This window comes from Zonotrichia albicollis, chromosome 20 (assembly GCF_047830755.1).
Source record: "Zonotrichia albicollis isolate bZonAlb1 chromosome 20, bZonAlb1.hap1, whole genome shotgun sequence".
Lineage (NCBI taxonomy): Eukaryota > Metazoa > Chordata > Aves > Passeriformes > Passerellidae > Zonotrichia > Zonotrichia albicollis.
Window position 1 is genome coordinate 3,677,983 of NC_133838.1, and position 13,220 is coordinate 3,691,202.

A 13,220-nucleotide genomic window follows, 5' to 3' on the forward strand; every position below is an offset into this window, starting at 1 on the left:
TATTGGGATCCAAACTCAGCTTTTACAATTTTGGATTTTCTCAATTTCTATTTCACTTTGCCTGTTCTTTTATTTTCTCCCAAATTATTATATATAGGAACTCCCAAACTTGATCCAGTTTCTTTGGGTAATAAGAAAATTGGTTTTATCACTCTAGCAATGCAGTTGCCAGATGAGATCAAACCTAGGGGTTTAGAGCTCCCCTGAAATGTGTTCCAAAAGGGGTTTATCTCTTTTCCAGTACACTCATATAAATACTTGTAACAAACAATTTTTCTTACTATTTTCCCTATTTCTTTGCTTTTTACTAAATCTGTCGTGCTTGTTTCAGCAGCATCACATTCCAAGCACAACCAGGCTTCCCCTATAGGGCACTCTCCTAGGAGTGGCTGCCTAAAAGTGGCAGTATTGTATGCTATCCAATACACTCTTATTTTAGTGATAAAGGACCAATTGGGAGGGGTTAACACAATCAGGGTTAAAACTGATGTGGACTCTCGACAAGGAGCTCACTTCCTCCTCATAGAGGGGTTGGTAGCATTCACTGCACAGCTCAGCTGGGCTTCCCAGAGCAACACCAGCAATTAGAGCTATCAGTACTACCCTTCCCAAGAGTCCGGTATGGGTCATCTTGCACAGCCTGCCCACCCGGCCTTGCCTCTTGGGGAATTTTACTGAGGAGAAGCTTCCAAGCTCTTTAGAGTCCCTTCTACCCGCTTCTCTGGTTAATCCTCTCTTGGTCTGTTCCCTACCAATTTTGGTTTCTCTTAGGGGAGTGCTCTGTAGAGGATTAACCTGGAGTCTTTAGAATTAAATTGGGGAACTTAAACCAGAATTACTTATTTACAGTCTTAAACTTTTTACCAACATAGTTTACACAAAACAGTCTTGAAACATTTTAAGCAATATTAGAACTCTGATACCAATTTTTCCCATACAGTTCAGTCTTTTTGACTCTTCCTTCTGAGAGTCAACTTTAAATTCTTTGGTCCTTTTATCACACTATACTCAGGTGAATTAATTTGTGATGTGGATGAATCCTTATCCAGTTCCCGGAGGTGAGTGGTATGGACTCTGGCCCAATGCCAGAGGGAAAAACTGGGAGTCTGGCCCAATGCCAGAAGGAGAAAGGGGTGGAGTCTGGTCCAATGCCAGAGGGAAAAAAATCTGATGTTGAATCCTGGTCCAATGCCAGAGGGAGAATGGGGTGCAGTCCGGTCCAATGCCAGAATGCCAGAGGGAAAAAACCTGATGTTGAATCCTGGTCCAATGCCAGGGGGTGAGAGTGATGTGAGTCCAGCCTTTCTCTTTTGGTCTTCACAGTCAAATTTGTAATGAAGAGTACCTGAAATGGGCTTTCCAACACAGGCATTAATGGTCTGCTATTTAATAATTTTATCAAAACTCAGTTTCTCTGTTTAATGTTATTGGTAATTTCTCTTTTTCCATAGCCTGTATGTTTCTCTCATCAACTTCTACATATTCTGTATTTAGCAAGGAGTTGTATTTCTCAGCTAACTTAACTCCCAAAGTACATTTATTCTCCTATTTTTCTGTGTATTTAATTCACTGGTTTTCTGTTCTATTTTTCAGGACCTTATTTATTTATCTCTTGCTTCTGTTTCTTACTTTCACTTACAGCTTAAATACTTCTTTCAACCTTTTACACTTAATTTTTTTTTCCCTTACACCATTCTTTTACACAATACACTTCCTTCTAAGGAGATGTGGTAAAACTTGTAATGGACAATCTACATTACCTCTATTCTAACTCATCTATATTCACTCTCTCATTTCTCATTCACTTTCACACATTCCTTCACACATTTAAGACACAAACTTATTGCTAGAAAATCTTGGGTCCCTATAGCCCCCCCCTCACCTTGGGGTTGGCCCACAGGTCTCAGTATCTCTGGGCCTCTAGGAAGGGCCCTGACTCTGGTTGCCTCTGGTGCACATTCACCTGTGAGGCTGCCTGCGTGTAACTAAAGCTCTTACAGCTATGGCTCCCTCACTCATCTGGGGAGCACTAGTCTGGTTTGCAAGTCACACACACACACACACACACACACACTCCCACTGCCCCCTTCCCACCTTCCCAGGAAGTTGAGGCTGACTTTGTGACTCACTCTCTCACACACAACAAGACAACAATAAGGTACCTTTCACTTTCACACCACTTATTACAAGTTTAGTCTTACTGGCCAGTTTTGGTGCTATTGGATATCCTTTCTACGTAGCTGGTTTTTTGTCTAACTTCAGAGGTTACTTTGTTGAGACAGGACTTATCTGCTCCTATATCAACCAAAAATTCTAATTCTTCATTTAGGGGTCCCATCTCAAAGTTTACCAAGGGCTCTTCTAGATGTTGCATCAGGTCCCCTAAAGTGTAAAGCCCCTGACCCTCTAATCGTCACCTCTAAGGATCTTTTCTAAATTATCCTGTTCCCTGGCTATTGCCGCATCGAGACTGAGCTTTCTACAAAACCTCCTGACGTGTCCTGGCTCTCCACAGTAATAGCAATGTCGTTCTCTCAAAGGGACTTGAGGTCTCTCCATCCCTCTTGCCCCTGACAGTACAAGAGGCTTATGCTTGCCTCCTCCTGGTGGTGGACCCGCCCACCCTGCACTTTCTCTAGCTACAGCAACCACGATCTTAGCCTTGGCCTTTGCTTTACCTTCCTCCCTCCTTAAATACACCTTCAATGCCTCTCTTAATAACTCATTAATGTCCTTCTCTTGCCAATTTTCCATCTTTTCCAATTTTCTCCTTATATCAGGCCAAGATTTGGTAACAAATTGGACTTTTAGTAGCATTTGACCTTCTAGGGTGTCTGGGTCTATTCTAGAGTACAACTGGAAGCTCTGCTTTAGGCGGTTAAGCCAGGCAGCAGGAGATTCATCTTTCTCCTGTGTACCCTCAAATGCCAATTGGGTATTAGTTCCTTTGGGAACTGACTCTTTGATCCCCTGTATTATCAAATACCTATATTCCATCATGGCCTTCTTCCCCTCCTCCTGGTTAGGGTTCCAGCTGGGATCCTTTAGTGGCAATTTCTGTTCACCTGATGGCACCTGGGGTCCTGGACGGTTCTCTTTCTCCCAAATTCTTATGCCAGCCACCCTAATCATCTGGACCTCTTCTGGGGAAAATAATAAACTCAGGATGGAATTCATCTCCCCCCAAGTGTAGATATTTGGACCTAGAAATTGATCCACTTGGTTGGCTATGCCCACTGGGTCCTCAACTAAATGCCCCAACTCTTTCTTGAATCCTCTCACCTCAGAAGCAGTTAGGGGAGCATTCACAAAGCCAACACCTCCCGCTACTCCTCACATAGGAACCTCTCTGAGGGGAAAGAGTCTCTCCGCCTTGGAGGTCTTGGATCTGGTGCTACAGTACAACCCATCTTCAGATGCCAAACTACTTTGAGGGATATCTGGGTTACCCTGAACTTTCTGCCCATCAGCAGGTGTATTTGCTGATAGCTGTTTATCGGGGGAGGAGGCATTTGTGCCCCAACTAGGAGGAGGTAAAGGGACAGCAATAGGAGGGGGAGAAGAGCCTGAGTGAATATTAAGTGGAGCCGGAGAAGGGGTGGAGAATGCAGCAAGTGGAGTAGGCACTTGTGGTGATACAGAAGGAACTGGAGGAGCTGAAGGGGGTTGTGAGGGACTGGTTATTGGAGGAGATACTGGGTTTATCATAGCGGAAGCTGAAGAGGTAGAAGGAGGAGTTTGAGCAGGTGGTAATGAGATGGCAGACGGGGGAAGAACTGGACCTGCCATTTGAGGTGCTTGAAGAAGAGGGTTATAAGGTGGAGGGGCAGAAGGAGGCAAATAATCCAGGGGATCCCATCTTTTACTATCCTATCATCCCCTCCTTCATTCCCCTCTTTCTTCCTCTGTACCTTACAAATTCGCACTCCTTCATCCCCAACAGCGCTCTTTTACCAGCAAGCTACATACAATAATTGCTCAGGATCAGTATCCCCTGGAGCTGTCAGATAATTATTTAATTGTTGGCACATCCACTTATCCTTTGTCCCACACCAAGGCCATCCTCCTTGCAACTCTAATTCCGGCCACACTTCCATACAATAATGGATCATTTTCACTATATCTAATCCCTCCATGGCCTCTATAGAATCCCATTTTACTAACAGTTCTCCTAAGGGACTATTGGGAGGTATATACCTCAGTCTCTTACCGGTCTTTTTACTATTACACCCTTTTTACAGGTCTTAACAGTAAAAAGTCTGAAAGGTGCCTTTACTGACCGGTAATTTCAAAAAAAACCTTCTTTGAGGAGGTTCAGCCTCCTCCACTGAACTTCAAATTTCTGCCTGATGCTCAGGACTTTATACTGAAACACCTGCCCGATCTCTTCATTGCCCAACTTTTCCCCACGTCAGGTCTTACATCTATCGGGACTTGAACACACGAAGCCTCGGCCTAAGAATCCGGGTCACGCCTGACTCCCTCAGTCAGGAAAAACAACTGCCTGATTTTTAGTTTGCCTAACCCGCCAATTTTTAGGCTTCACTGTATCAGGACTTAAAAGCAAACCACAGCCTCCTTCGCTGGGGTTTGTGCCTGACTCCTGTGTCAGGACTTACTTTTGCCTGCAGGGCTTGTGAGCTACCCGAATCCTTCTCGGGACTAACAAATCTTACGCGAATCCTTCTCGAGACTTACAAATGCTACCCGAATCCTTCTCGGGACTTACAAATCTGCCTGACTTCCCTCTGTCACGACCAGGTGCGTGCCACTCATACAAATATTCCCTCCACACGCCCGGAGCAGGGGGGGCCTTTATTCCCCCTTGAGAGACGGCTCAGTCATGCTAATTCCACTCGCTTTCCCCTGTTTCCGGCCGGCCCCTTTGCAGGAGTCCGGAAACGCGGTAATAAGGGGTCCGCTCTCACTTCGAAGGTCCGGCTACCGGCCTTCGTCTCACTCACACACACATGTGCACGTCTCCCGCTCCCGCCACCGGCTTTCTCACCAGTCCGGTGCTCCGGTGCTCCTCTGCGTCGCTGATCCTGAGCCGATCCCTCTGGTCCTGGTAGCCAGCTGTCCTGAAGTTCCAAGATGGCCAGTCTTGAGTCTTCTTGTGGCATGGCTATCCCGGACGAGTGCCCCCCGCTGAAATAAACAGGGCCAGGAGACTTCTTCTCCTTTTTAATACCTTTATTAAAAGTGATCAGCTCAGGATGGGGCAGCTCGGCAGGGCTGCAGTCCCTGTTGTGTCTCCCAGGGCGACTCAGAGGAGGAGGATGTGCACAGCTCTGTCCACTAGGGGCAGAGCCGGGGGATCCGGTCCTCGTGGGAGCCTTTAGGGCGTGGTGTCCCCGTCAGATGTTGGTTTCCCTGGCTCTGTCCCGCCCAGTCCTGGCGTCGGGACAACTCCCATGATCAGGGCGAGAGGGACTCCGCATCTCTGCAGGCTCAGCACTCGGCTCCTCACGTCTAGTCATCACTCCAGTCTCTCAGCTCTTGGGTGGCTCGTTGTTTTTGGGGTTTTCTCCGTGGGTTTGGAGTCGGGGTCCCACAAAGCATGCTGGTCTTGGAGTCACTTTGCATAACCCCCCCCCACCCTCTCAGGTGTCTTCAATATGCTAGGAAAAGAACACCTTAGCCTCGGGGAAGGGCCATTACCTCGCCTTAGCCCAGGGCTTTTACTAATACAAAAGGGGCGATAAGCTACAATGACCCGTGATTACAATAACAAGACACACAGAACCTTGGCAGGGACAGAGATCTGGCTGCCTTTTTGTAACTTTTTCTCACAAAAAAATATTAACCGAATTTTTGTTCATAACACTGTGGACCCTCAAACACCACCACAGACAGAGTGCTTTGGGGGAGTCCTGGCCAGGAGCTGTGGGGTGGTTTGGGGGTCTGGGAGGGGTTTTAGGGCAGATCTGACCTCCCAAAGCAGCCACCAGATCCCACCCCCCAAGATGCTGCCAGGGCCCTGTGGCTCCATGTTGGGATTCATCCTCCTGGTGCTCCAGGAGAAGGTGAGGAGGGGTCCCCAGGGGCTGTGTGTGTCCCCTCATGCTGGTGTCACCCCCTTGGCCCTCCTCACAGGGCTCTCTTGCCGCAGCTCCTGCTCCCCAGAGGGAATTTGGGGAGGGGGCAGATGTTATGAACAAAAATTCTGTTAATTTTTTTTGTGAGAAAAAGTTACAAAAAGGCAGCCAGATCAGTGTCGCTACCAAGTTCTGCGTGTTTTGTTTTTCTAATCACGCGTCGTTGTGGCTAATCGCTCCTTTTGTATTGGCAGAGCCTTGCCCGAGGCTAAGTTGTACTTTTCCCAGAACAGCGCAGACACCTGAGAGGGTGGGGGGGGTTATGCAAAGTGACTCCAGGACCAGCATGCTGTGTGGGACCCCCTACTCCAAACGCACGGAGAAAACCCCAAAAACAACAAGCCAAATAAGAGTTGAGAGACTGGAGTGATGTCTGGATGTGAGGAGCCAAGTGCTGAGCCTGCAGAGACGCTGGAAACCTTCGTTGATCCTCACCCTGTGCTCAAGAGCCCCCGGGCCAGGTCTGGGAGGAAGCGAGACTCGGTCCAAATTAACATCGGGCGGGAACACCACGCCCTAAAGGCTCCCACGAGCACGTGATTCCCCAGCTCTCCTCATCTGAATCACCGTGGGAGAGGTGATGGGACTGCATCCGCGCCGAGCTGCCCAGTCCTGAGCTGATCACTTTTAATAAAGGCATTAAAAAGGAGAAGAAGTCTCCTGGCCCTGTTTATTTCAGCAGAGGGTGTGCACAGCCCCCATCAGGGGATGACCCTAGTCCAGCCCCTTTGTTCAGCACCAGGCTGGGCTCAGGGCTGATGGGAAGCAGATCCTGCAGCTGGGACACTGTCACTGCGATGTTTTCTGAAAAATCCCTTTACCAATGTGAAAAACGCCAATCAATTGTTTTTAAAATTTTAAAAGTTGCATAGTAATATAATGCTTTTAAAAATAGTAATACAATTCGGGTAATAATAATTTGGACAATTTGACTTAGTACAATATGAGACAATAGAGACAAAGAGTTACAGACGTCCGGGTACCTTTTTCTGGGCCGCACAAGCCCAAAAAAACACACGTTAAGAAAGGATTAACCTTAAAAGCAATGACCTGTTGCATATTCATACACTTCATACATGAGGCGTAAATTCCATTCAAACACAGGATTTTGTCTGGCCATCCCCAACATCTTCCTCTGAATCCTAACAGCGCCTTAGAGGTGGGAAGAAGTTAGTTTCTTCTGATAAGCAGGCAATAAATTCTTTTTCTCTGAAAGATTTAGGGTGTCCTGTGGCTGCTGTCTTGCTGTGAGTCCTTTCTAAGAAAAAGAATCCTACATAGCATAGTTTCTATTTTAACAATTTTTATAACCTAAAACTATATTTAACACACTACTAAAGGTAATTAATAGAGCATTACTTTCTAACACAACACATATAATACTCATTTGAATATTTGCGAAAAGCCAATCATAAAATACATGCATTTTTCACAGCCAGGATTTCTTCTCCTGGGAAGTTGAGAAGCCTCAGAGAAAAATGTAAATAATAATTATCTCACTGCTTCTCCTTGTGTTCTGCTGCTTTGGAATGTGGTAGATGAGTCTTCCATTGGTTCCATGTGAATTGTGTTTTCTTAATGACCAATCACAGCCAGCTGTGTTGGACTCTCTGTGGAGTCACGGGTTTTTATTATTCATTCCTTTCTAGCCTTCTGATTTAGCCTTCCTTTTTCTTTAGCATAGTTTTAGTATAATGTAATGTAATGTAATGTAATGTAATGTAATGTAATGTAATGTAATGTAATGTAATGTAATGTAATGTAATATAATATAATATAATATAATATAATATAATATAATATAATATAATCAGCCTTCTGAGAACATGGAGTGAAATTCTTCTCTCTCACCTCGTCCTGGAAACCTCACAACACCACAGGCTCCCTCTTGGGAAGGATGAAAGTTTGACAATGATATGTGTGCTTGGCAGAAAGATCTCTGAATGTAGAACCTGAGAATGGAATAGAGATGGAAGCAAGTTTTGATAGAGAAGAAAAGAATTGCTGAGCCAGTCTCACTGGATAACCAAGGAGGCAAAGGGTGTGTTAGTTAGAAGGGGTTCTTATGGCTTAGAGCAAAGGATAAACCCACCTCAAACAAGAAGATGTTTTTACCGAGCAGAAGGATACCACAGGCAAACAAGACATGAGGCAAGTAGAAAAAAGGTCTCAGAATTTTCCATTGCAAGGAAACTGAAAAACAACTTCTAGCTTTACCTGTAAAGTACTAACTTTTAGTGACTGGAGAATAGTACCATGAATATGGTAATTATAATAGTCATGATATAGGTATCATTATGATATGATATATGATATGGTATGATATGATATGATATTATTGATATAGTAGTTATAATATCATATGATACGACATAGTAGTTAGGCTATAGGTAAAAGTTAAGGTATAGATTGGTTGTGCAGTATTAAATTATTCATATACTGCAAATAAAGGAATACAGGCTCCCTGGGAGAGTCCTGTAATTTTACCTGCACCCTAAAATCTGAAATTTCAATACTCACACCATATCACAGGATAAAATAATGACACTTGGCTTCATAGCGCTCTTTCAGTCTGTTATGTATTTCATCATTTAAGGATTATCCAATTAAGCTCTCCAGTTAGTGAAAGAAATCTTTATGCTCAGCAAAGAAAAGTATATAATACATTGTAACCAAAATTAAAGGGTGTCCAGTCTTGTGTGCAGCTGGAGCTGACAGCTGTAGGCACAGGCTCTGTCACCCACGACCTTGGACTGCTGGAACCTCTGGGATGGAATAAACTGCAGTTTGTATACAATAAACTGCATTTTGGAGAGCCACCTGGAGTCCCACATCTCTCATTTAGGCTCTTACAACCTTCCCCTTTGTCAAGTCTTCAGCCGTTGTACAGCTCATTAGAGAGGGTTGAGGGCTGGAGATGAAGGCTGCAGAGCCCACTCTGAAGAGGTGATAACAGCACTGTGCAACTGGCACTGATCCAGGGTATGCTAAGGAGACCATGCCCAGTGGAAAAACAGCTCCTCAACATGGGATGGACAACTCTGCCCATCCCCTTCAGCCCCAGCCCTTTGTCTCAGTGGCCACCTGGGCCCTACCTCACTGTCTGTGATGTGAGACTTGTCCACTGGATCCTGTTACAGATGCTTTGCACCAACTTCCACCTCCTTTCACCCTGGACCTGGCTGTGAACAGGCATGGAAGGGTTGCTGCTAATTATTTAAAAATAAATTATTTTAATTTAAAAAAAAATATTAAAAGTAATAGCAACAAGAATAGCTCCGTGCCTGAAAAATACATATTACATGATTGGCTGTTCACTTTTTTAGAAGGAATAATATACATGTTATATTGTATTAATTAGTAGTACTGTATTTTTTAAGTAGTGTGGTAAATATAGTTTTAGGCTACAACATAATATTAAAATAGAAACCATGCCATGTAAGATACTTTTAACTGGCTCAAAGAATGGATAAGATAATAAAGAAATTCTTTGCACAGAAATAACAGCAACAAGACACCCAAAATCCCAGAGAGAAGAATTATTGCCTCCTTATCAGGAAGAACCAGGCTTTTCTACCTCCTTTCAGACTCCGTGGAGCCAAACCGTGATTTACAAATGAATGGGGAGAAGTTGACAATAAACAGAAAAATCCTTAGTTTGAAAGGAATGTTTGCATCATGTATGAGATATTTTAATATGCAACAGGCTGTTGCTTTTAAGGGTTAATGCTTTGTTAGCATGCCATGCTTTCAAGAGGAAAGCATCCAAATGTCAGTAATTCTTTGCTTTTTATTGTCTTTATTGTCTTAACTCTGTCCAAATTCTTATTGCTCTAATTTTTATTACTATTTTATAACCATTTTTTTACTATTGAACTTTTAAAATTTTAACACAAGTGACTGGGGATTCTCACACCAGGAACCCCTCAGAGCCCCATGGGTCCTGGCCCCAGTGAAGCTGAAAGCTTCCCTCCCAAAATGCTGCATTCAGTTCTGACCCAGCACTAAGAAATCCAAGAACAAAACAGAAATCTGATGACAGAATCTTGCAAAATCCCATACAAGAACATTCTGTTATAAAATCACAAGTATTAACTGTGATTAACTGACAAAGAAGCTGAGAAAGTCAACAACATTAGAAAATGATGCTGTAGATGAATAATGAGATGGATGGTTGTCTCTCACAATTAAAGAGTGAATATTAAATATATGTTAAGAGAAGTTTTGTAGATTTATAGTTATGTGTGTGTGAAAAACGCCAATCACTTGTTTTTAAAAATTTAAAAGTTTAGTAGTAATACGATGGTTATAAAAATAGTAACACAATTAGAGCAATAACAATTTGAACAAATTGAATTAAGACAATATGAGATAATAAAAACAAAGAATTACAGACGTCTGGGTACCTTTTCTGGGCATGATGAGCCCGAAAAAGGACCCCTGCTAAGAAAGGATTAACCATTAGGAACCGTAGCCCGTTGCATATTCATACACTTCATACATGATGCATAAATTCCATTCAAACACAGGATTCTGTCTGGTCATTGTCAACTTCTTCCTTCTAATCCTAACAGCGCCTCCAAGGTGGGAAGAAATTAATTTCTTCTGATAAGAAGGCAATAAATTCCCTTTCTCTGAGAGATTTAGGTGTCCTGTGGCTGCTATCTCGCTGCAAGCCCTTTCTGTTAAACAAAGCATCTTACATAGCATCGTTTCTGTTTTAACATTTTTTATAGCCTAAAACTATATTTAACACAGTTAAATACAGCGGGGGCGTCCACAGCCCTGGAATCCGGCTATCTGGTGAGGGGCGAAGGCCAGGGCCCCTGCGCATCAGAAAGCAGCCCCCCTCGGCATCTTGGCCTCGGGCTGAGCTGGGGGATAGCTCGGAGCAGCGCGGTGAGAGACGAATTAGGAGGCGACCACTTGCTGGGGGTAAACTGTCGGTTTATTACAGAAGAACCAACAAGGAGGGGAAACACCCAGCAAATGGCCCCGAACAAGGGGCAGGAGAGGGTTTTAAGGGAAAAGGGGGGAAGAAGGCAGGGAAACCCGGCTATCCAATAGAAATACATATTTGGAGGTACGAAACATAACTGATATACTAAAGTAACCAACTGTTATAAATCATAGGAGGGGCTCCGGGGCTACAGCCAACCATACCTCCCAGAGAAAAGAAAATTCTCGAAACCTGGGAGGAGAAAAGGGGTGATTGACTGAGCTCAAGGAGGAGGCACTTTCACTTTATAAGAGAAACCAGGGGAGGAGCAGTTTCATTTCCATAGCAACCTAACTGACAGGGTCCTGGGAAAGGAAGAAACCATTTAATACAGAAAATGGGGGGAGCAAACTAACAAACTTAAGAACACACCACAGCAACACAGTACTTAAGAAAATTAATACAGCATTACTTTCTAACACAACACATATAATATTCATTTTAATATTTGCAAAAAGCCAATCGTAAAATACAGGCATTTTTCACAATCCCCACTCTTATTCTTTGTAAATCATTTGGCTTGAGCAATATTTCTTATCTACTTGCATCTTCTGGACTATGCTGGCAAAATAAAACAGGGGATTACAAAAGGAAAAAATATATATGTAAACAGTTGTAACACATAAAATGAAAGATCTTCATTTCTTCTAATACATTACCTCACCAGCTAGGTTTTAACATTGTTTTCTCATTTTTGGACTGGTACCTGGGTTATTTTATGTATATATATATTTTTCTTCTTTGATTTCCTTTGCTTTTTCTAGAATGATTTTTCCGTGGTCATCAATTTTCAACAATCTGATATATTGAACTTTCCACAAACACCTCCTTCTTCGGCCAAATAAATAGTCCAAAGCCAACCTATTCTGATACCCTACAGTTTTTGTTTGACTTAGCTGACTTGATATTAACTCTAATGCTTGGGCAGCCTTATTTGCTACCATTTCTGTAACTGCTTGGCGTCTTGTAATACGATTCAACAGATGATTTGGAGTCAATATAGAGTTAGATTGCTGTGCTGGTTTTACCTTTTCGTTTATTATTTATTTTTTTACTAAATCTTGAACCGTATCTTCAAGATTAAATTTAAAACAAATCCATCTCTCTACTTTTGGACATTCAATTCCAAATCTATTACCACTTTTTCCTAAGTTTCTTGTAGTCCAATAATTTACTCCCTTTTGCCTACAGGTTCTTAATTTGGATGGGTTATAACAGTGGCTGTTGACATGGGTGTGTGTAATAAAAGAGGAACTTTGGTTTCTTTCCATGTGATACTTTCTGTAGCATTTTTGACACAATCTTGCTGGTATCCCGAAAAGGAAAAGACGACAAATGAGTGCCAGAAACAGGAATAACAGAGATCCAGTACGGCTTATACTCCCACCTCCCATGCCTGTGAGGCTGCAACCCACAGCAGGTGTATTTGATCTTCTTGGTGGCAAAATATAGAGGCCAATCTGGTCTTGCCCTCTATTTCCTTGTCACTTTCTCCTAACTAATTTCCAGGCAAATTGTTTTTGACACCCTTTAACTGTGGTCTCCTACTGTTCCTCAGGTATCTTTCATTCAACAAGCACTAATGATTCCCATCCACAAAAACAAGTTATTACTTTAACACTTTTGGCAATAAGAGCATAAATTTTGTGAACCACAATACTCATTACTCTCACAATTCCAGCACTTATAATCCAGCTAGCATATCCAGTATTGGAATGAACCAAATAAAGTTTACTGATGGAAATGGTAATTCCCCTTCTCCCCTGTACGATTCCCAGGCTAAGGTCAGAATACAAAACCAGTCTTGATCCTTCTATCTGAAGTATTCCTCCCCAAAGGAGATGTTTTATTCAGGCAGTGCTCAAAACCAGTGATATAAGTGTTATCTTATTTCTTAATTCAGTGTTATTCTTTGTACATTTCTTAGATCATTTGAGTTTTTCTAAACAATTACCACTCAGTCCCCATTGGAAAGTCAGTTCGGTATCAGTCGGTTTAAATGTGATAGTCCATTCCTCAGGTTTCTTCACAAGTCCTTTGATTCTGCTGGCATGAATCCACCCTCTTTCCGTGATTCTGATTGTTTCTTCAGTACTACCTGGAAAGGACTTCTTAATAGCATA

At 43.0% G+C, this 13,220-nt stretch overlaps 1 protein-coding gene across 1 annotated transcript in view; it reads left to right on the forward strand.

The window, feature by feature from the left end:
- Nucleotides 1-13,220, forward strand: part of LOC141731340 (uncharacterized) — an 84,254-nt gene that overhangs the window by 55,893 nt on the left and 15,141 nt on the right. Inside the window, exon 2 of the mRNA XM_074555959.1 lies at nt 11,017-11,033. Within this exon, the coding sequence (XP_074412060.1) occupies nt 11,017-11,033 (17 nt within the window). The remainder of the gene's footprint in view (nt 1-11,016; nt 11,034-13,220) is intronic.